This window comes from Hyperoodon ampullatus (genome assembly GCF_949752795.1).
Source record: "Hyperoodon ampullatus genome assembly, chromosome: 12".
Lineage (NCBI taxonomy): Eukaryota > Metazoa > Chordata > Mammalia > Artiodactyla > Ziphiidae > Hyperoodon > Hyperoodon ampullatus.
Window position 1 is genome coordinate 38943045 of NC_136925.1, and position 25479 is coordinate 38968523.

A 25479-nucleotide genomic window follows, 5' to 3' on the forward strand; every position below is an offset into this window, starting at 1 on the left:
AGTTATCTCAGTGTGAGTCAACAAAGGCCTCAACCGGGCCACTGAAGTAGACATGAGAAGGAAGAGTTCTAAGGAAAAACTGCACACTTCCCCCATCTCCTATGAAGTAAAGTGAAATTGAACTATTTGAAAAAAAAAAAAAAAGAAATGTTTGCTTTTACTCACTTTATTCAAGATAATTCTCCTGAGAAGTCTTAAACATTAAAATTTGGAATGTTTTGTTTTACAGTCACATTACAAATAATTCTTACCTTGCTCTCTCTTTCTAATTCACTTCGCAGCCATTCAAAGTCACTGTATCTTCTTCTAACGGTAGATTCCTTCAGCTTGAAAATAGGCAGATTTGTCTGAAACAAACAGAAAATCACTCCTAAGTTGAAGCATGTTACAGGGACTTCAAAAAAGTGGGGGGTTAGGGGAGGACCTGTTTGTCAAATTGATAACATGGCAAGCCTAGTTATGTTAATATAAGAAAATCATAAAGTTATTAAGATGACATTTTACCTTTAAATGTAAAAAAGTACATTTTTTACATGGCTGTTAAAAAGTATGTTATTTATACTAGAATACAATTTTTATTTATTTATTTTTTTACATCTTTATTGGAGTATAATTGCTTAACAATGGTGTGTTAGTTTCTGCTTTATAACAAAGTGAGTCAGTTATACATATACATATGTTCCCATATCCCCTCCCTCTTGCGTCTCCCTCCCACCCTCCCTATCCCACCCCTCCAGGCAGTCACAAAGCACCTAGCTGATCTCCCTGTGCTATGCGGCTGCTTCCCATTAGCTATCTATTTTACGTTTGGTAGTGTATATATGTCCATGCCTCTCTCTCGCTTTGTCACAGCTTCCCCTTCCCCCTCCCCATATCCTCAAGTCCATTCTCTAGTAGAATACAACTTTTAAAATGCACGTTTGTACATATGCTTTTGGATGTCATTCTGCCTGAGGTCAGTTACATAAATATAGGTCAGTTTTTCTATTTCAGTAAGCTGTAAAAATGTCAGGAGTGAGATGAAGCTAGCTCTGATTGCTATACAGTTTAGTATACAATGCTCATAGGGGAAACAGACCTTAACTACTTTGAAATGAAATACAAAATATTTTGTTATTATGACTAAATTAGATGTTTCATAGTGAAAGAAAAGAATACAGAATTATTCTTAATAGTCTTCTTAAAAATGCGAGAAAACAGCAGGGAAAGAGTGCAATGCACTCTTACCACCAATAGGAAATTAGGAGTCCTACACATAAGGTCCATCTGTCCAGAGCTTACAGGCTGAGGGCAAGTTTAGGAACTGAAAACATAATGCCCAGTACCTTGAGGTTACATCGGAATGGAAGACTATTCTTTAAAATAAAGAATGCAAAGACTACTTTGGTCAAATTCTAAACTTAAAGTAATAAGAAAGATTTCTATTATCATTTACTGATCCTAAAGAGAAAATATACTACCAAATACAATTTAAAATGGTTTACGACTGAGGGCTATTAGCAGAAGCTGTATACCACTACAATTTTATAATCAAGAATAGATTTTAAAATGCACATAATATCACAAAGTTGGTAGGGACAGAAATGACCTAACACAATTAATGCCATACCATACTGAAAATGCTATTTAATACTATATACTCTCAGATTACATTTTGTCCTTTATTCAGTCTTTGCACTTGTAGAATGACAAACTGTTTTAAAGCTGAAAAGAAAAAGTGTCACCAGAAGGAAAGACTGGCTTCTTACAGGGACATCATCATCATGTAAAATTCACCCCTAAGAAAATTCCAATCATTTGTTAAACTTAATGCCACTAGTAAGTGTCATTCAGCAAAAGAAAAGCTTTTTATTCAGGACCTTAAACCCATTTTGCAGTGGTTTCAATTTTTTCCAATGTGTATTAACTTCTCTATGTAGTATACCTTATAGCTTGGAATCTTCTACAGATGCTATTGGGCATAACACTGTATAGTTTTCAAGCATGAAACCAAATCTCACAAGAGGTTTAAAAGCACTTGAATTTTCTTTCCCAGGTAACCACAACATTTGTTCATTGTATTAATGACTAAGAGCAAAATTGCACCTAACAAGACCCTTATTATACTAAAAGTCAAGCTTATATTTAGAGATTCTGGCTTGCTGTACAGAGGGGTATTCTCACTCCCCACAGGGAATAAAATTAGGTCCCCTGGAGAGCAGGATGATAATTCCCAGAAAGAAAGCACTGGATTATTTCTCTCTAATTTCACCCATTCGCTTTTTAACCAAGTTCACCCTTCCGCATTAAAATATTAAGTCTTTGTAAGTGTCTAAAGATAGAAAGGGCTTTACAGAATTGAGTGTTTTCTGCAGGTGAGACTTTACATTTTGAATTCCCTCCTCTCAAATTACTTTACAAAAGGGATTAGCTGCTCTCTTTATTCAATATGTTAAGATCAAGCTTGTGAAAAGAGTTCCCTAAGAATTTTCATACTTATGGGTACGGAAGTCTATAAAGTTAATCTCTGAAACAACATATCAAGCTTACAGGTACAATGTTGAGGGAAGAATGCCAATTCAGCTCATTTTACCTCCATTTTCCCTTTTGAACTTTTGACACAAGCATGATTATATCTGATTCACTTTAATAGACGGATAGTGGGAGGGAGAAAAAGTCCATTCCTTTCTATGATTAGCTAAGAGTTTGATAGATTATACATTAAAAAAGGATCATGGTTAGCTTAAGAAAATTTCATGGTTTTCTCAGCTGGTTATAATTTCTCTTTATATGAGGACTGATTTAGAGTTTTTTGTGTTTTTTTAACATCTTTATTGGAGTATAATTGCTTTACAATGGTGTGTTAGTTTCTGCTGTATAACAAAGTGATAATCAGCTATACATATACATACATCCCCATATCCCCTCCCTCTTATGTCTCCCTCCCGCCCTCCCTATCCCACCCCTCTAGGTGGACGCAAAGCACCGAGCTGATCTCCCTGTGCTATGCAGCTGCTTCCCACTAGCTATCTATTTTACATTTGGTAGTATATATATGTCCAGGCCACTCTCTCACTTCATCCCAGCTTACCCTTCCCCTTCCCCGTGTCCTCAAGTCCATTCTCTATGTCTGCGTCTTTATTCCTGTCCTGCCACTAGGTTCTTTAGAACCTTTTTTTTTTTTTAAGATTCCATATATATGTGTTAGCATACGGTATTTGTTTTTCTCTTTCTGACTTACTTCACTCTGTATGACAGTCTCTAGGTCCATCCACCTCACTACAAATAACACAGTTTCGTTCCTTTTTATGGCTGAGTAATATTCCATTGTATATATGTGCCACATCTTTATCCATTCATCTGTTGATGGACACTTAGGTTGCTTCCATGTCCTGGCTACTGTAAACAGAGCTGCAATGAACACTGTGGTACATGACTCTTTTTGAATTATGGTTTTCTCAGGGTATATGCCCAGTAGTGGGATTGCTGGGTCATATGGTAATTCTATTTTTAGTTTTTTAAGGAACCTCCATACTGTTCTCCATAGTGGCTGTATCAATTTACATTCCCACCAAGAGTGCAAGAGGGTTCCCTTTTCTCCACATCCTCTCCAGCATTTATTGTTTGTAGATTTTTTGATGATGGCTATTCTGACCGGTGTGAGATGATATCTCATTGTGGTTTCGATTTGCATTTCTCTAATGATTAGTGATGTTGAGCATCCTTTCGTGTGTTTGTTTAGAGTTTTGATAAAGTCACATCAAGTAATTCTTAGTATTATTTGCCCATTATTTTTAGAGTGGTAAGTGTGCCTGTTAACTTCTCCCTGATCATCACAAGGACTTGCAATTCAACTTGATCAAAATACAAATGAAAGATGCTGATGTTTTTTGTTTAAGCCACTGGACTATCCCTGTTGATTTCAAACTCTCATGATCGGTCACTTTCAACTTATTTAACCCTTATAAAATATTCTATTTTGGTTTTCTAAAGAGAAAAGAGGAAGGATAATTTGTTTCCCCTACAGTTTTGGGAGGATGCAACTATTACTACAGTTTAAGAGCATCTATAAAAGGGCATAGTGCTAGATAAGATGAGGAATATAACAATGAGTAAGATGCAGTCCCGGCTCTTATGAAGCTTATAACATGTTAGGTTACAAGATAAGCATATGAAAAGTTAAATTTCCATGGTTAAAAATACCATACACCTGGGCTTCCCTGGTGGCGCAGTGGTTGAGAGTCCACCTGCCGATGCAGGGGACACGGGTTTGTGCCCCGGTCTGGGAAGATCCCACATGCCGCGGAGCGGCTGGGCCCGTGAGCCATGGCCGCTGAGCCTGCGCGTCCGGAGCCTGTGCTCCGCAACGGGAGAGGCCACAGCAGTGAGAGGCCCGCATACCACACACACAAAAAAAAATACCATACACCATAAACAAAAAGTTGAAAGACCACAAAAAACTGTAGACAAATATATGCAATAAAAAACAAAGAAATAATTTCATTAAAATGTAAAGAACTTAAAAACTAATGAAAGATAAAGATGAATAACCTGACAAACAGAACAGGCAGAACACACAAAAATTATGTCAATAATGTTCAACTTCACTCACACAAGAAATGCCAGTCAAAACAGTAAGATCCCATTTTCATTTGTCAGACAGGCAGGTATTAAATTTTAATACCCAGTGATGGTGAAGATAGATAGGCATCTAAAAAACTTGCTGATAATAGTGAAAACTGGTACAACCTTTAAGGAGGGTGTTTTGGTGATATCTATCACTCTTTTAAATGCATTCATCTTTTTTTCTTAGTTTAATTAAAATTTTTTTTTCAATTTATTTATTTATTTTTGGCTGCGTTGGGTCTTTGTTGCTGCACGTGGGCTTTCCATAGTTGCGTCGAGCAGAGGCTAGTCTTTGTTGTGGTGTGTGGGCTTCTCATTGCAGTGGCTTCTCTTGTGGAGCACGGGCTCTAGGCACGCAGGCTTCAGTAGTTGTGCCACATGGGCTCAGTAGTTGTGGCGCATGGGCTTAGTTGCTCCACGGCATGTGGGATCTTCCTGAACCAGGGCTCGAACCCGTGTCCCCTGCATTGGCAGGCGGATTCTCAACCACTGCACCACCAGGGAAGCCCCAATGCATTTATCTTTTTTTTTTTTGCGGTACGCGGGCCTCTCACTGTTGTGGCCTCTCCCCCGTTGTGGAGCACAGGTTCCGGACGCGCAGGCTCAGTGGCCATGGCTCAGGGGCCCAGCCGCTCTGCGGCATGTGGTATCTTCCTGGACTGGGGCACGAACCCGTGGTCCCCTGCATTGGCAGGCAGACTCTCAACCACTGCGCCACCAGGGAAGCCCGCATTTATCTTTTGAGCCAACAATTCCACCAGGAATTAATCCTACAAATATTTCCACATATGCAGAAAGGTATCAGTGCATAGAAATTTACTTTAGCATTGTTTATATAATAGCAAAAAACAAAAAAAAAACACCACACACACAAAACCCCAGAAAACTAAAAATCTTATTAAACTGTTACAGATATAAAATGAATTATTATACAGCTTTTAGAAAATATAACTCAGCCATAGACTGATCAGTCAGCCTGCCTGAGATGTGTAAAGTATAAGTTTCAAAACAGTATCTATCTACAGTATGATACCATTTGTATAAAGAAAAAGGAAAAAGCATAAAGGAACTGACGATTGGTTTGGTCAGTATTCCTTTAACACATGGAGTCAGCCATACTACAGGAAGACAGTTGAGAATGGTGAAAACATGCAGAGAAGGAAGAAGTATATTTAGGAAGTAATTCTTGTATATTCTAAACCATAGGAGATGATGGGAATTAAAACTGAAAAGCCTGAATGTCTGGCTAAGGTATCTCCATGTGAGCACCAGCAGTTAACAAACATCTCTGAACAGGAAAATATCTTTAAATCAAAAAAGTATAACGGAGAAGTTACTATGAATTCAACAGATTAGCTACATGTACTACTAAGGGGCAGCATGAAAACAGATGGTTCTATTCTCACCACACACAAAAGCATTTTTTTGGTAACTATGTATGATTCTGGATATTAACTAGACTTATTGTGGTGATCATTTCACAATGTATACAAATATCAAATCATTATGTTGTACACCTGAAAGTCATATAATGTTATATGTCAGTTATTCCTTAAAAAAAAAGAAAAAGGTTGGTTCTAGCTAGTTTTAAGTTTTATCTGCTTGAAGAATATGGAAAAGAGACAGACAACTGAGGCAAATTATAGCAAAAAGTCTTTAAAGGTTTTCTTTTGGATATCATTTAAAATGCTTTTGACTTATCCAGAGACAAATAAAGTGCTGAATTCTGAAACTAAATGTAAATCAGACTTAACTATGGTTAACTTAAGATGACTAAAACTTCTGAAACTTAAAAGGCAAGATTTAGTATTTTCTCATCCTTATATTCATATTTTCCTCCTAATTTCAAGAAAAGTTGCTCTAGGGACTTCCCTAGTGGTCCAGTGGGTAAGACTCCATGCTCCCAATGCAGGGGACCCAGGTTTGATCCCTGGTAGGGGAACTAGATCCTGCATGCATGCTGCAACTAACAGTTCACATGCTGCAACTAAGAAGTCCGCATGCCGCAACTAAGAGCCCGCATGCTGCAGCGAAGATCCCATGTGCCACAACTAAGACCTGGAGCAGCATACATACATACATACGTACATACACACATACATACATAAGTAAGAAAGAAACAAAGAAAAGCTGCTCTAGTTGCTCAAGCTGAGCATAAACTAGAAACCACTGTTTTCCTCTAGCTATGGTTCATTTTACCTAACAGGTAAAAGTGTCAAACTCAGCCATTTGTATGAAATAACAATAACTGAGGAACAGTGACCAGAGACAGGCAAGACCAGAGACAAGCAAAACTAAAGTTCATCATTAGGCAGGAACCATAAACTAAGACACAGCCGTCAGCTATTTGTGTAGGTATGTGTTATTAGTAAATGCTGAAGGTGAGCTTAAGTAACCTTGGCCTATTTTAGACTTTTCAGTTTCATTCATGGAGTTATGAACGTTCTGCAAAGCAAAGACAGAGGCTCCTATAAATATTTACATCAACTATTGTCATACGTATAAGAAACCTCAAATTAACCATAATTTAAAGCTACGTCAGGGCTATGGCCCAAACTAACACTTAAAAAGCAGAGAATTATAATCATCTGCCCCTCAAAAAGTTAAGTTGTTGCCTGGAATCCATAAAGTCTATAAAAACTATTTTATTCCACATTGAAAATATGCTTTTAGTAATCATTATAAGCCAAATACTAGTTAAATGTCACCACTACTTAATATCATTTTTTGGGAAAACTATAAAATAGGTTACCTATATTAACAAGGGAGGCAAAATCTGAGAACACAACAAGAGTGATGAGATCTGGCACTGAAAGGAGCTTTTAAAGTCATATCTAAATATAGAACACAATATTAAAAAGTCAGAGGTAAAAAAGTCAATCCAAAATCTCTACTCCGTATCCTATTCCTACTACTGAAGTCAAAGAAGTCTTCTTCAACCTGGTTATGCTTCAGAATTACCTGAGTAGTTTAAAACAACTTCTTAAATGAAGAATAACACAAATAGAGAAAAGTACACAAATACGTTGAGGGTACAGCTCAGTAAGTTTTCTGGTGGTAGTAATCTGGGTAGTCCTAAAACAAAACAAAACAACAAAACAAAACATGGGGCATCCCTGGGGGCATAGTGGTTAAGAATCTGCCTGCCAATGCAGGGGACACAGGTTCGAGCCCTGCTCCGGGAAGATCCCACATGCCACTGAGCAACTAAGCCTGTGTGCCACAACTACTGAGCCTCTGCTCTAAAGCCCGTGAACCACAACTACTGAGCCCACGTGCCACAACTACTGAAGCCTGCGCTCCTCAACAACAGAAGCCACCTCAATGAGAAGCCTGCACACTGCAACAAAGAGTAGGCCCCGCTCGCCACAACTGGAGAAAGCCCACGTGCAGCAATGAAAATCCAATGCAGCCAAACATAAATAAATAAATAAATAAATTTAAAAAAAAGAATCAAGCACTGCCTCATTATTGCTCTTTTTTTTAATGTTTAAAGTTTTTACTGATTTGACACAAAACGAAAATAACATAAAATTCTTTACAAGATTCACACTGGTAACAAATTGGTTAAGAAATGTCAGTTCAGAGTATTTAAGCTTAATACTGTACAAAGAAAATTCAAAATGCCCATAAATATGACAATTCATAAAACGAAAGAAACTTGATAGAGACTTCCCTAAATTTGACAAGCCCCATAATCACATGGCATTACAAATAATGATATATGACACTATTGTTTTCCTAAACTATCATTAGTAAAGAACAAAATTTTATTCTCCATGCTGGAGGAAGGAATGTAATTTAAAAAATTTTTTTCTATGTAAAATATAATAAAATTGCTGTCATATGTGGAAGTGATCAACGAGTATACAGCAGCAAAAACCTCAAAAAAATATAGAATGGTGTTAGGCAGTTAGTAAAATTATGTTAATTTCTGAATTTTGTGATGTCAGTAATATTCTGCAGTTTTCTTTTTTAATTGAAGTATAGTGGATTTTCAATATTAGTTTCAGGTGTACAACAGAGTGGCTCAAAATTTTTATAGATTATACTCCATTTGTTATTATAAAATATTGGCTATATTCCCTGTGCTGTACAATATATCTTCGTAGTTTATTTATATATGCCTTGTTATCTCTTTAGTCTCCTTCAATCTAGAGCAATCCTCTTGCCCTTTTGCCATTTAAGACATTGGCAATTTTAAAGAATGCAGGCCAGATATCTGAGATACATTATACACTGGGTTTGTCCTTTTCCTCATGACCAGTTTCATGTCGTTCATTTTTGTCAGGAATGTCCTTACAGAAGGAATGCTGACGCTTTCTCAGTGCCCGATATCAGAAAGCACGTGATGTCAGCTTGTCCTATTACTGGATCACTTGGTTAAGGTGAGGTCAGCTAGATTTCTCCCATGTAAAGATTTCTCCCATGTAAAGTTACCCTTTTTCCTCTTTATAGTGAGTTTTTTTTTATTCTTGCACTTACCCTTCATAATAAAATTTAGTGCCATTTGGAATTTACCCAGCTAAATTTAAAACTTATAGAACTGGCAGAGCACAGAATGAATTCTTCTTGGAGAATTCACATTTTTAGGTGAAATTACTTGCCTAACTTTAAGCATTAAGAGAGAGACTGGCTTACTGCAGGAAAGTCCTACTCTCTGCCAAATACAGTGTGAACACGCAGATGTGTAAGTACATTATGTTCACAATTTGTTGATTCAGAAAAATTAAGAAGACTTATAGTCTACTTGGCTAGAATGAAGCCATGGATATTTGTTACTTGTCCTATGCAAAATTCAGGGCAGTTCTCAAGCTTCTGTGTAGCTTACGAAAAGGGGATGGACTAATCACTATATAAGAAACCTGGGGCACTCAGAAAACTAGAAAAGAACAAGACTAACAACTTGAGGAGAACTATTCAATATTATTTTATTGCTCTTTATTTTTCCAAATAATATACCAGAAACAAAACTGCAAAGGGATGAAATGTTATGAGAGATGCCTATATGCCTGATACTCTTAAAAGGCTATTTATATAAAAGAGAAACCAGTCATTTCCCACAAGGTATTACTAATCACATAGGGTAAAATCATCAGGAATCCAAACAGACATTATATACTAAAGAACAGATTTTGAAACCATGGTATAGAGCTCTAAAACAAGTGCTCCCTTCATGTCCAAGCAGAGGAAATGGCCACATTATTGGTCTCCAAAAAGCTAGGTCTTACACACTTACACAGGCTGACCTATTAAAGTCAGCAGCTCACAGATACCCTATATGTAACCTGATTATCACTGATAGCCAAGCAGAAAACCAAGCCTCAAAACGTGGTCACCTGAATATAGCTTAACAATAGATATTAGAAAAATGTTTACTAGGTGTTTCTAGTATTTCTTCAGATAGTGTCATGTGTACATTTGAAAAAAGAGACTGGCAAAGACATCAAAAGTATACCCAATAGACCATACTCTATTCAACCAATCCTAAGAGATGTAAATGGATGCCTCACTACAGTTCTCATTAAAAGGTTGTATTTCTCCAAATATCTACATCTAGAGATAAAGGATAAGCTGAGAAGTGCTTAAGCTATTACCTCGCCCTTCAGTACTTTTGATACTTGTTTTACCCAAACTGGAACAGCATGAATAACTGGAGATATGGTTTATAACCTAGATGAACTCTAAATATGGCTGGGGAGAAGTCATTGAAGTGAAGAATAAGCTTTTAGTCTGGAGAACCTTTGAAATGTAGATTGTCATTAAGCCAAGGTATTTAGTTTAGTTTCTTTCTTTTTTTTTAAAAAATAAGGACGTGGCCTTCCTATGATACAATTTCCCGTTATTTTAAAAGAAGTATCCTTTATGGTATAATTTCTGAAACTCTACAGAGAAGAAATTATCTAGACTGGTTTAATGTATAAACCAAGTAATTCCAAATACTTTTCCTACTTTGTCCATATTCTTCATTTGTGAATGGCAACAAGATTCATTTGTGAGCTCATGCAAGGTTTTCAATGAACAACCTTTAATGGAATTGTGCAGTAATAATTCTACTGTAAAGGAAAATTTGTTCTTAATAGTTCATGAACACTTACATCATCCTACAGGCTTCTGCTGAAGAAAACCGCCTATTAACAGGGTCACCTTTTTTGAACAATTTTTGAAGTGCAAAACTACTTTCTATCTCTTTCCAATGTGCCTAATTGTAAGAATTGCCTCAAGAGGTTTTATTTTTTTTTTAATTTAATTAATTTATTTATTTTTGGCTGCGTTGGGTCTTCATTGCTGCACGCGGGCTTTCTCTAGTTACGGTGAGTGGGGGCTACTCTTTGTCGCGGTTCGCAGGCTTCTCATTGCGGTGGCTTCTCTTGTTGCGGAGCATGGGCTCTAGGGAACGTGGGCTTCAGCAGTTGTGGCACATGGGCTCAGTAGTTGTGGCCTGTGGGCTTAGTTGCTCTGCAGCATGTGGGATCTTCCCAGACCAGGGATTGAACCCATGTCCCCTGCATTGGCAAGTAGATTCTTAACTACTGCGCCACCAGGGAAGCCCTGGACACTATCTTAATTCTTATATCTTATCATATATCATAAGATATACTATATCTTACCACCAGGGAAGTCCCTCAAGAGGTTTTAAACACACTCCCATCCCCACACACTCCAAGTGCCCTCATCTAGAGAATCTCATTCAAATTAGCATGGGTTGGAATCTGAACATCAGTATTTTTAGGTGATTCTAAGGTGCAATCAGGGTCAAGAACCACTGACCTAGACTTACTAAATGTGAAACAGGGTACGGGGGGACTCAGGAATCTGTATGCTCACCAGTGATTCTAGTTTAGCCAGGACAGATAAGGGCAATATTTTACCTCCACAAGGATAGTGATCTGGAACTAACACTATGAGAACACAACTGGAAACGGGATGCAAGGTCACTGTAAGTAAAACTATAATGTAGAAACCAGTGAAAGAATATTAGTTAAGAAGCTCTTTTCAGTAAGTGTATTTTAAACTTCAATATATGCATTACCAGGCACATATGGACTACAGAGATCTAAAAAAGACACCCTCCTTAAGAGATATTTACAGCATAAAACTGGGGGGTGGAGAGCAAAGTAGTCTTCCAAGATTTATTACCTTTAGCATAATTTACCTTTTATTATTTTTTTATTTTTATACCTTATACCTTTTATTTTTATACCTTAAATAAAAAGGTAATTTTTATTACCTTTTACCATTTATTTACCTTTACCATAATTAATCACAGGCTTACTGTTTAGATAAAAGTGTAGAAACCTGCACTAGAGTAATCAGCGTAGAAATGAAATAGACATAAAACATACACACATGAATATATTAGGTTAAGTCTGCATGGTAGGCTCATAAAAAGTATCCTTACCAAAAAAAAAAAAAAAAAAAAAGAACAATGGTACATGCTCATTTGCAGATATGTCATTTTGATACATTACTGACCCTTGAACAATGCTGGGGATTAGTGGCGTTGACCCTCCTGAGAGTTGAAAATCCAAGTATAATTTATAGTTGGCCCTCCAAATACACGGTTCCTCTGTATTTGCGGTTCTGCAAACATGGATCCTGTAGTACTGTAGTATTTACTATTGAAAAAAATCTGTGAATAGGTGGACCTATGCAGTTCAAACCTATGCTGTTCAAGGACCAACTGTATATCCTTTCAGACTTCCATATATACAAATTTTATTCTTATTAAAATATCAGCTTCTCATTTGATATTGTTAACATGATTGTATAGAGTCATCATCTACATGAGAGATAGTATAGTACAATGGTTAAAGCATACAGCTCTGGAACCAGACAATCTGGTTTTAATCCCAACTCAGGCATTAATCAGCTATCTGACCCTGGGCAAAATGCTATGGATGAGAGCTAGATGAAGCCTTAATATAGATCCAGGGAACTGATATACTGTCCTTAGGACAAACCTCTAAAGGTAAAATTACTGGGCCAAAAGCTATGAATGTTAAGGCTTCAAAATGTCCTCCAGAGAGGCTACTTTGCTGTAGACTAAGGAGGTACACAACTGCAGTAGGCTAGTACTTTGGTGGCCTACAATAAACAATGCCTCTCGGTATCTTTCTTTCTGTATCCTCCATATCTTTCTGTATCCTCTCCCATATCAGCCTGGCCATGTAACTGCCTTTGATCAATGGTATATTAGCAAATATCTATTGATTACAATAGGGCTCGTCCTCTTGGAACGCTTCTTCATAAAGACGTTGTCTCTTGGAACCCAGCCACCGTTATTCTATTAGAAATCTAACTATCCACATGGAGGAAAACTAAGGACCTGATCAATAGCCCAAGCTTATCTCCCAGATGGTAGCCAGCACCAACTTGCCAGCTAGCTATGTGACTGAGTCATCTTAGAAATAAATCCAGCCCCAATCAAGCTGCTCCAGTAGATATCAAGGAGAACAGAGATAAGCTGTCCCTTCTAAGATCTGACCAAACTGTAGAACTGTAATAAAGTGAAAGTAAATTGTTGTTTTGAGCCACCAACTTTTGGGAGTTTTGTTACACAGCAATAGATAACTGAATCAGTAACCTGACTTTGGTAGAATCATGCTAATAAACAAGAAGAGACTGAGAGGACAGTATTTCACATATAAAAATATGATACCTAAAGAGCGAATAGACGTAAAAATTTTTTAAACTCTTTGCTGTTTACTTTTTTGCTTCCTTATCAGCTCGTGACTATTTTCTGAGTAGCTGAAGTTCCCAGAAAATCCAAAAGATTTTATTGATTCTGGATTATTCAGCAAAGGAAGTGTTCCTCCATAACTTAAGAAGCTGATCAAATGAGCTGAACCTGAAGATTTCCTACTCTGAACAAAGGCAAAGTTTTAAAATAATGGTTATAATTTAAGATTGAGTTGTTTTCTCTACAGTAACTTGATATATCTCTAGGAATAGATAGTATGAAATAGTTTGCCGCCAATATTATAAAAGAATGAAGCTGATGTGTTTCTTCAAAGAATTACCTGGAAAACTATAAAAAACATCAAAGAGGGTATTTAATGAGTCTTAATTCTCTAAGACATGAGTGATCCCCATAGTAATAGACTCCTTTCTCTTCTAGTCAGAGTGATTAGCTATAGTAAGAGCAAATAGACAATGATATTAAACACTATATGCATGCATGATTTAAATTTACAAATTGACAGCAGTGCCATTAAAATATTTTATTCCTTTCATAAAGCTGCACAAAGAATGATTATTGTTCTAGTAACCTGAAAGTACTCAAATCACTAATGCAAAATCTTTTTATTAGAAATAGTAAGTAACTCTCTAAGAATCCTCATAATATACCATGACTAACAGCACAGGTCACAAGAGGACTTGTAACTTGTCATCAAAGGTTTCAATGTATTAATAATTAGGTAAGTATAATTTTAAAAAATGTCTGGCCAGCAGATCATCTTTAAGTGTTAGGTGTAATCAGTGTTTGAGGTAGGGCTGGAAAGCAAGGCATTCTGGTTCCTTCCCTTATAATTTAGGCTCATTTCAGAGTACTCTGTCTATAGCCTCTTTTCTTCTCATACTTTCCCTTCCGTGACCTCTCCTCCGAGCTGTGTTGTGAAGTTTGTAAGAAAAGGAAATCATTCCAGATCCTTCACCTTTAGCCCCCGAACCCTACTTGAAACCCTATAAATATTTAATATTTATAAATATTAATGATGAAGTCTCATAAGCCATTAAACTGATGTTAGTTAGAATGCTAATAAGTATACAGAATAAAAGGCATTTACTGAGACTCTACCATGAATGCTAAGTATATTGACATGGTCCCTGACTTAGATTTTATACAGACAAGGATAGGTTAGGGTTAGGAGGTAGACACGAAGGAGAGTGGAATACCATGGGGCAGTTTCTGTGAGATAGTACTCAATTTGGGGAGTACATTATGATAAAGACATGTATGTACAACCTGTCAAAGGTCTTAAAGCTAATAGAAAAATTTTCTAAGTATATTTTCATGGCTGCTTACATCATTATGTATCAAAAGTTTTCAAGTTTAGATGTGGATGAAAAGTTTAAAGTCCCCGTTTTTTCCATTCACTTAAGGTATTCAAGGTAACAGCCATTAAGTTTGTATCTCAGAGACAGACATAAGGTTTAAATAATTGTTGCAACACTTTTAGTGGTGGAAGTTCCTGACATGATACATTGTTGGGGGAACAAGATGCAAGCAAATATATATGAGTATATATACATTCATTCAGTATTTCCTTTCTATGATTGTAGACTTAGCATAATAGAAGCTAATCACAAATCTGTGACAATGATGTCTGATTCCTGGAAGCAGCAAACAAACAAACAAAAAACCAGATAAATTAATCAAGCAGACCTGGGCTCAAGCCCTTCTCTGGAACTAAACAGTATGACCCTGTCAAGTTACTTTCCCCCTCTATAACTGAGTTGCAGTATCTTTAAAATGAAGATACTGCCACTTAGCTCAATTAAATAGGAACTATTATTACTTCACACATATTATCACTTATTGGATACTTAGTGTAAAGGTTCACTTTATGGCTGAAGAAACTCAAAAAGAGGAGATATGAAACTTGTTCAAGGTCACATGTCTACTAATAGGCAAAGAGATAGAGAGGATTCTTACCTATGTTCAAGGTTCATGCTCTTAAGGAACACTATGGTTAGAGTACCTGACCCAAAACAGATGTTAAATAAAAAAGGTTAAAAACTCTACTAAAGGGACTTCCCTGGTGGTCCAGTGGTTAAGAATCCACCTTCTAATGTAGGGGACGTTGGTTTGATCCCTGGTTGCAGAACTAAGATCCCACATGCCGCGGGGAAACTAAGCCCGTGTGCCACAACTAGAGAGCCCGTGTGCCTCAACTACAGAGCCCATGCACTCTGGAGCCCGTACGCCACAACTAGAGAGAAGCCCACATGCTGCAATGAAGAGCCTGTGCACTGCAACTAAGACCCGACATGGCCCAAAATAAATAATTTTTTAAAAATCTACTAAACAGTTCAACAACTACTATGTGCAAAGAGCTAAGTAATACTTGGTTAAGAGGCTTTTAAAAATATTTAAACATTGCATAAAAAGTGCTTCTGAACATCCATAAATTAACATTAAAACATAATAATATGAACTAACATAACACTGTAAATCAACTATACTCCAATATAAAATAAAAGTTAAAAACTTTTATTCACATATATACACTAATATGTATAAAATGGATAACTAATAAGAACCTGCTGTATAAAAAAATAAATAAAATTCACACACAAAAAAGAGTACTTAAAAAAAAAGTAAAAAAAAAAATACCAGGGCTTCCCTGGTGGCGCAGTAGTTGAGAATCTGCCTGCCAATGAAGGGGACACAGGTTCGAGACCTGGTCTGGGAAGATCCCACATGCCACGGGGCAACTGGGCCCGTGAGCCACAACTACTGAGCCTGCGTGTCTGGAGCCTGTGCTCCGCAACGAGAGAGGCCGCGACAGTGAGAGGCCCGTGCACCGCGATGACGAGTGGCCCCCACTCACCGCAACTAGAGAAAGCCCTAGCACAGAAACGAAGACCCAACACAGCCAAAAATAAATAAATAAAAATAAATTAATTTAAAAAAAAATACCAAAAAAAAAAAAAAAAAAAAAGGAGGGCTTACCTGGTGGTGCAGTGGTTGGGAGTTTGCCAGCCAATGCAGGGTACACAGGTTCAATCCCTAGTCCGGGAGGATCCCACATGCCACGGAGCGGCTGGGCCCGAGCGCCACAGCTGCTGAGCCCACACCCTAGAGCCCGTGAGCCACAACTACTGAAGCCCATGCACCACGACTACTGAGGCCTGTGTGCCTGGAGCCCATGCTCTGCAGCATGGGAGGCCACCGTGGTGGGAGGCCCGCGCCATGGCAGGGAGTGGCCCCCCTGCTCGCCACAGCTAGAGAGGGCCTGTGTGCAGCAACGAGGACCCAACGGAGCCAAAAATAAAATAAATAAATTTAAAAAAACCTATAATGCGTAAAACCTTGTTTCTTTAAAATATGGAACCTAGAAGAAAGGTGTAATGTGTGGACTAAAAATGTCACCTGCCATATCAGAAGCAAAGGATGTTGAGGCCATCAAACCATCAGCCACTGCAGCCGGCCCTCCACTCCACCCAACACTGTGCACCCTCAAGGGATTCAGGATGGAGAAAAACAGGATACTGGTCCTAGATAGTTAAGGTGCATATCAAAGGAATGATTTCAATGAGCCCAGACTCTTGCATCTTCCCATACATAAAAAGCGCTAAATTCATTAACCTGATGTCTGTTTGTCTTTAATTAATCTTTTGATGTTCCAACTACCTGGTATTTGTTGCAAAAACTCCTGTGTATCCTAGCTCCTCCCTTACCTCTTTGGAACAGTCCCTCAGAGCTATCTGAGAGGCTGCCTCCCGGGCTTAAGTCTTCAGCAAGTCTGCAGAATAAACCATAGTTCTCATCTTTCAGGTTGTGCTTTTTTTTTTTTTCAGTCAACAAATGTAAAAAGATAAGGGTGGAACTGCTGGGATGGTGGGGTAAGGAGCTTGGTAAACTCTCTCCCTCCAAAAAAATCAAAGACAAAACTAGTAGTTCTACCAGTGAGGCAAGCTGTGCAAACCAGCACCATTGCTGCTAGAGGGAGACAGATCACTGATCAAGAGTAGAATGCAGAAAAGTTCCATATACAGGGGTGTTGTTAACAATAGTGATCTTGGTGGCAAACAATTGGGGAAGGCCAATACTGCAGTAGCCCAAGGTTGCAGTACTGACTGGGGCAAGAAACAAATCAGCAGACTTGCCAGAATTTTAGCAGGGGTATCCTGAGAATGGCACAGCAATGACAGGCCTTGCTCTCACTTACCCCTGGTGGTCTGAAAGGCTATGTGCTTGCACAAAGTTGTATGCAAGCTCAGAAAAGAATGGTGAGGACCCTCATTATCCATACATCTGTAACGGAATATGAGGTCTTTCAGAGATACAGGAGAGATAAAGACATGAGAAGACTTGGCACAAAGTGAAAGCTGAAACAAACTTGTAACCTGGCTTATACTTTCAATTCCCCAACCTACGTACAAATACACTAGCAAAGGGCAGAAGCCTTACTAGCTCAAGGTGTTTATGCAGAACCTCTGACCAGTCACTGTCTGACCACTAAAGCACTCCTGATCCAAGGGTGACCCTCTAGGAAGCCAGGCTTAAAACACACACACACACACACACACACACACACACACACACACACACACAGAGAGAGAGAGAGAAGAAAAATATCAGCAACTGCAAACTACAGACTTAGTGCAGGCAAGTCCTTAAAAAAAATAAAGATATAGCATCAGAGCTCCCCTGGGAGGAAAGCCAAGAGGTGATCTAGCTCAACAGTCTCTAAAATGTATCATCTAAAATGCTTGGTTTAACAAAAAAATTATAAAACATGCAAAGAAACAAGAAAGTGTAACCCACATGGGGGTGAAAACAGTCAATAGAAACTTGTCTCTGAGGGTGTTCAGTTGTTGGACTAAGCTGACAAGGATTTCAAAGCAGCTATCACAAATATGTTCAAAGAACCAAAGGAAACCATACTTATAGAATTCAAAGTATGATGACAATGACTCAATGGACAGAGAATCTCAACAAAAAGAGATTATAAAGAAGAACCAAATTGGAATTCTGGAGTTGAAAAGTACAATAACTGCAATGAAAAATTCACTGGAGGGGCTCAACAGCAGATCTGAACTGGCAGACAACAGAATCAACAAATCTGAAGACAGATCAACCAAATTTTCTATTCTGAAGAACATACAGGAAAAAACAAACAAACAAACAAAAGCAGTCTCAGAGACCCGTGAGACTCCACCAAGCATACCAACACAGGTGAAACGGGAGTCTCACAATGAGACAAAGAAAGAATAAATAATGACTGAAGACTTGCCAAATTTGACTAATATCTTTAATCTGCACATCCAAGAAGCTCAATGAATTCCAAGTAGGAGAAACATAAAAAGACTCTATACACATCATGGTCAAAATGTTTAAAGACAAAGACAAGCAGAAAATTTTGAAAGTAGCAAGAGAAAAATGACTCATCATATACCCGCCAATCCCTCACAATAAGATTAACAGCTGACTTCCCCCTGAAACAGTGGGGACCAGGAAGCAGTGGAATATTCAGAATGTTGAAAGAAAACACAACAACAAATAATTCTGTACCTAGCGTAGTAGACAGAATTCTGACATGGCCCCCCAAATTCCCACCCCATGGTGTACACACCTCCTTTTAAGTGTGGGTGAGTCCTATGGATGTCACTTCAATGATTAGATTGCATTCTCTGACAAAGTGAAAGACTTTTGCAAATGGAATTAAAGTCCCTAATCATTTTGACTTTGAGTTCATCAAAAGGGAGATTTTTGGGGGATGGGTTTGACTTAAATCAGGTGAGTCCCTTAAAAGAGGGCTTTAGTTCCTCTTAGACCAAAGAGATAGTCTGACTAGCCTTGAGGAGGAAGGCTACTATAAATTCTATAACCTCCAAGAAAATGAATTCTGCCAATTATGTGAGCCTGGAAAGAATCCCAAGCCTCACATGAGACCAAAACCTTGGCCAACCCCTGACTGTAGGCCTTGTGAGACCTGAGCAAAGGGCCGAGCTAAGCCATGCCCAGACCTCTGACTTACAGAAACTGTTAAGGTAATATTTTAAGGTACTGCATTTATGATAATTTTTTTTTTTTCCGGTACGCGGGTCTCTCGCTGTTGTGGCCTCTCCTGTTGCAGAGCACAGGCTCCGGATGTGCAGGCTCAGTGGCCATGGCTCACGGGCCTAGCCGCTCCGCGGCATGTGGGATCTTCCCGGACCGGGGCATGAACCCGTGTCCCCTGCATCGGCAGGTGGACTCTCAACCACTGCGCCACCAGGGAAGCCCTATGATAATTTTTAATGCAGCAGTAGAAAACTAATATATCCAGCAAAACTATCCTTCAAAAATAAAGAATAAATAAGACATTCCCAGATGAACAAAGACTTAAGAATTCATAGTAAGCACATCTACCTTACAAGAAATACTAAAGAAAGCCCTTCAGGCTGAAAAGAAATGACACTAGATGGTAACTGGGATCCACATGAAGAAATAAAAAGCAGCAATAAAGGCAATTACATATGTAAATCGATAATACAGTAAAAAATAATTTTTTCTCTTTTCTTAGCTGATTAAAAAGACAACTGCATAAAACAATTATAAAATTACTGCCATTATAACATATAAAAATGTAACACATGACAATAATAGCATGAAGGAAGGGGGAGGTATATTGGACTAAGGTTCCTATTTCACTGGAATTAAGCTGGTATTAATCTGAAGTACATTGTGAAAAGCTGTGGCATACTGTAATTCCTAGATCAAACACTAATAATAATTTTTAAAAAGAAGTAAAAGGGTCTCAGGAATTTAAATGGTACAATAGAAAGTATCTATTTAACACAAAAAGCAGTAAAGGAGGAACAGAAAAACAAAAATATGAGACATACAGAAAACAAGTATCTAATTGGCAGAAATAAACCCATCATACCAGTAATTTCATTAAAGATAAATGGATTAAGGGAGAAAATATTTGCAAATGAAATGACCAATAAGGGGTTAATCTCAAAAATATATAAACAGCTCATACAACTTGACAGCAAAAAAGCAAACAATCCAATTAAAAAATGGGAAGACCTGAACAGATATTTTTCCAAAGACACACAGACGGGCAACAGGCACGGGAAAAGCTGCTCAACACTGTTAATCATCAGAGTAACACAAATTAAAACCACAATGAGATATCACTTTACACCTGTCAGAATGGCTACTGTCAAAAAGACTACAAATAACAAATGCTGGGAAGGATGTGGAGAAAAGGGAACCCTTGTAAACTACTGTTGAGGATATAAATTGGTGCAGCCACTGTGAAAAACAGTATGGAGGTTTCTCAAAAACTAAAAATAGAACTACCATAAGACCCAGCAATTCCACTCCTGGGTAAATATCTGAAAAAAAAAGAAAAGTTAATTTGGAAAGACGCGCATACCCCAATGTTCACAGCAGCATTATTTACAGTTGCCACAATATGGAAGCAATGTAAGTGTCCATCAATGGATGGATAAAGAAGATGTGGTATATAAGAGTGTGTGTGTATTACAATGGATACTACTCAGCCATAAAAGAATGAAACTTTGCCATTTGCGACAACAATGGATGGACTTATTAGGCTAAGTGAAGTAAGTCAGACAGAGGAAGACAAATACTGTATGATACCACTTATATGTGGAATCTAAAAAATAAAACAAACTAATGAACAAAAAAGAAACAGACTCACAGACAGAGGACAAAGGAGTGGTTACCAGTGGGAAGAGAGAAGGAGGGAGGGGCAAAATAGGGATAGGGGATTAAGAGGTACAAACTACTATGTATAAAATAAATAAGCTACAAGGATATACTGTACAACACAGGGAATGCAGTCAATTTTTTTTAGTAACTATAAATGGACTATAACCTTTAAAAATTGTGAATCACTATGTTGTACACCTGAAACTTATATAATATTACACATGAACTATACCTCAGTTAAAAAAACAAAACATAAATGGATTACATACTCCAATCAAAAGGTGGAGATTGAGACTGAATAAAAAACTTATATTCTGTCTACAAGAGACACACTTAATATTCAAAAACAAAAACAGGTTAAAAGTGGAAGGATGGGAAATTATATATAGCCTACAAATAACCATAAGAAAGATGGAGTAGCTATATTAGTATCAGATAAAACAGACTTTAAGACAAAAAGAATTGAGATTCTTGGCAAAAGGTCTTGAAGAACTGCTTTCCTCCCTTGCTTTGGTAACTTGAGAGGAAAGATGATATAAAATTAAACAACCGCGGGCTTCCCTGGTGGCGCAGTGGTTGAGAGTCCGCCTGCCGATGCAGGGGACGCGGGTTCGTGCCCCGGTCTGGGAGGATCCCACATGCCGCGGAGCGGCTAGGCCCGTGAGCCATGGCTGCTGGGCCTGCGCGTCCAGAGCCTGTGCTCCGCAACGCGAGAGGCCACAGCAGTGAGAAGCCCACGTAATGCAAAAAAAAAAAAAAAAAAAAAAAAAAAAAAAAAAAAAAAATTAAACAACCGCCCCTCCCCCATTATTCATTTCCATGTTTTTTTATGGTGGTAAAATGTACATAACATAAAAGTTACCATTTTAAGTGTACAAAGTGTGCAGTTTTAAGTGTACAGAGTTCTGTAGCATTAAGTACATTCACATTGTTGTGCAACCATCACTACCATCTACTGCCAAATAATAATACATTCTATAAGAATGTTTAAAATAATACATTCTATAAGAGAACGAGTAATGGATTCTTAAAACTAATCATTTACTGAAATCAGCGCTTTCTTCTCTTTTTTGACAGTGCAATAAATAGAAAGCTGGAGCCAACTCTAAGATAATAACAGCAGCAGCTAATATTAAATAAACAAGGTAGTATTTAAAGTCTGTAACACACATCATTTAATTATCATGTAATTCTGAGGAAGATCCTAACACTGTCATCTTAGGATGGACAAAAAGTTCAGAGGGGTTAATTGCTCAAGGGCACTCAATTAGCAGGTAGGGCAAAACTGGGATATGAATTCATGTCCATAGTTCAAGTGTTAAACACTTAGAATTTGTTAAACGTTATCTCCCAAAGAACAAAAAAATTAGTAGAGACTCTAAAAGAATGGAAGTCCATGGTACATAAGTACTCAAAGTTTTGTTCCTCTGCCCCCAACACACATAATACTAAGTCCACCTCCAGTTCTCTTCTACCATCACTAGGTCGGGAAAGACTGCCCCAGAATGTTTAGATCAACTGGGAGAGAAGTCTAGCTTCCTTGAGAGGAAAACTTAAACACTATGATAGACCTATCAGTCAAAACCCAAAAAGAAAATGAGATATGCGTCAGGTCTTCTGTTGGTGGAATAACACCAGGGAGCCCTATAAAGGAATGGATGGAGAGTGAGAGAAAGAAAATGTAATGTCAGGGCAAGTATAGGAAATAACAATAGTAAATAATAGCAACTAGGAATTAAAACAAAATTTCTCTGCAGACTCTGGCATAGAATATAGAATTTCTAGCAATACTGACATCAAAAAACTGCTAAGATGTCTCTGAAACCACATGATACTCAATTTCCTAATGTAATAAAATGATCCTATCAAGAAAATAAGTTGGACTTACCTGCTGGCAGTGGTTAAGATTCTGCCTGCTTGGTGGCTTCCCTGTTGGCGCAGTGGTTGAGAGTCCGCCGGCTGATGCAGGGGACATGGGTTCGTGCCCCGGTCCGGGAGGATCCCACATGCCGCGGAGTGGCTGGGCCCATGAGCCATGGCCGCTGAGCCTGCGCTCCGCAACGGGAGAGGCCACAACAGTGAGAGGCCCGCGTACCGCAAAAAAAAAAAAAAAAAAAAAAAGGATTCCGCCTGTCAATGCAGGGGACATGGGTTCAAGCCCTGGTCCGGGAAGATCCCACATGCCGTGGAGGAACTGAGCCTGTGCGCCACAACTACTGAGCCTGCGCTCTAGAGCCCACGAGCCACAACTACTGAAGCCTGCGCACCTAGAGCCTGTGCTCCAAAACAAGAGAAGCCACTGCTATGAGAAGCCCGCACACTGCAATGAAGAGTAGCACTGGCTTGCAGCAACTAGAGAAAGCCCGCGCGCAGCAACGAAGAGCTGATGCAGCCAAAAATAAATAAATAATTTTATTAAAAAGAAAAAGCCTTGCCTCTTGGGCAACTTAGAAAAAAAAAAAAAGAAAAGAAGTCTCTAACCTTTGTTTGATTAAAAGAGAGAAATTAAGAAAATTTCTCTCTCTCAATCAGTAAAGAATGGGGTGTGTGTGCAGTCAGTCACACCTAGAGTTTGGCACAGGGGTTAACAGTGACCAAATTGTGAGTGACCACTGACCAGAAACACAGTGAGACAGGGCAAAAAGTTAAAAAGCAAAACAAAACAAAACCTCAGGAGAAAAAGCCCTGTGTGCACTGGTCCCTTCATATATGAGCCATCCTGTATATTTGAGGCCAATATCAATTATAGTCAACTAAAGACAAGTCAACCAAGTCAATCTGAATTCCAAGGAAACTGGACAAAGATATGACTGGTAGTTTGAGTCTAAAACTTTAAATAGCCCAATATAGCTAATGGCTACTGTATTAAAGCAGATTTAGACAAAGAATATCAAAAGTTCTAGAGAAAAGCAGATCAAAGAACATATTAGTTCTAAATAATCCACTGAAGTATATCCATAACTGATGTCCTACTTCAACCTATAAAGCTTTTCTTAATTTTATTAAAGTTTGATCAGATTCTATATAATTATAATCCTTCTACAATGCTCTGTTAGCTTTGACATTCTTGAACCTTCTTCATAAAGAAGCTCTGGGTACCATACATATTTGATACATATTTTATATGCTTCATAATCTTTTAAGTTGGATTTTTAAAATCTATTCTGTCACAAATGGATGTGGGTGTTTTAAAAGATTGTTTTTGTTCATTTTGAATGACTGCCTCAAGTTAAGGTTCAGGTTTCTTCTCAAAATAGAAACATAAAAAATCATGTGACATCGGAAGAAATTATTTAGTTATACATTCACTGTTTGAAATCCTTAAATATATTTTAGACTTTGAGACCTAGAATCACAAGTTGCAATAGTCAAAATACATTTCTCCTAAGGTGTGCAGTGAATGGAAGATACTTTTGCTTTAAGACTTTGCTTGGAATTATGGAGGGTCAAAGGCCTTACAATAAAGTATGAAATCTTTTCTAAGTTTTAATCAAGAGCCAATAACCTAAGGTATTCGTCACCTATTTTACACTTGTCTAGTCTCAGAAGTTAGCCCCCTCTCATACAAAAGGCACTATTATCGCAACAGCAAGGGTAAACAACTGTATCAAAGATTAGGTGGTTCTTCCTCTTATACTCAATCCTTTTAAAAAAATGCACTGTTAATCTTGACCTACACTTGGACAGCCAAAGTGACGGTCTTTTAGTAATTTTCTCTATAGTTTGGAAAACTAATCCTCTACAAGCTATTAAGTAACACGCTTAACTTTTTCCATGAGAAAAAATATTTTTCTATGCCTTTGGCAAAACACCTTGGCAGACTAGAAGGTAAGGGATAATGAGAGCTGATGGTGCTAGATTCTGATGGAGAGAAGAAAGATATGGCTGTGTGGCCTATGGCCAAGGCTCAGAGTCAGGCTGAGCCCCAGTCCCCACTGACTCTCATTCTCTTGGAGTGAGTCTACAGTGTTTCCTTCTGTTGGAAATGATCTTTAGGACAGCGGCATGTCATTCTTACTAGTTTCCTATTGCTGCTTTATCAAATTACCACAAGCTTAGTAGCTTAAAACAACACAAATTTATTATCTCACAGTTTTGGCGGTCAGAAGCCCGAAATGAGTCTCAATGGGCTAAATCAAGATGTCACTAGGGCTGCATTCCTTCTGGAGGTTCTAGGAGAGAATTTGTTTCCTTGTCTTATCTAGTTTCTGGAGGCTACCTGCATTCTTCAGCTTATGGTCCTTTCTTCCATCTTCAAAGTCAGCAGTTAGATCACTCCAACCTCTGCTTCCATTGTCACATCTTCTGTAACTGACTCTCCTGCCTGTTTCACTTATAAGGACCCTTGTGATTGTACTGGACCCACCCAGATAATCCAGGACAACCTATCCATCTCAAGATCCTTAATTTGATCATTATCTCCAAAGGTAACATATGTAAGGTAACATATTCACAGGTTCTAGTTATTAGGGAGT

At 38.1% G+C, this 25479-nt stretch overlaps 1 protein-coding gene across 1 annotated transcript in view; it reads right to left on the minus strand.

Annotated features, from left to right (window-relative positions):
- SNX3 (sorting nexin 3) overlaps positions 1–25479 on the minus strand; it is a 44907-nt gene that overhangs the window by 8206 nt on the left and 11222 nt on the right. The window contains exon 2 of the mRNA XM_079716533.1: positions 252–347. Coding sequence (XP_079572659.1) covers positions 252–347 — 96 coding nt within the window. The remainder of the gene's footprint in view (positions 1–251; positions 348–25479) is intronic.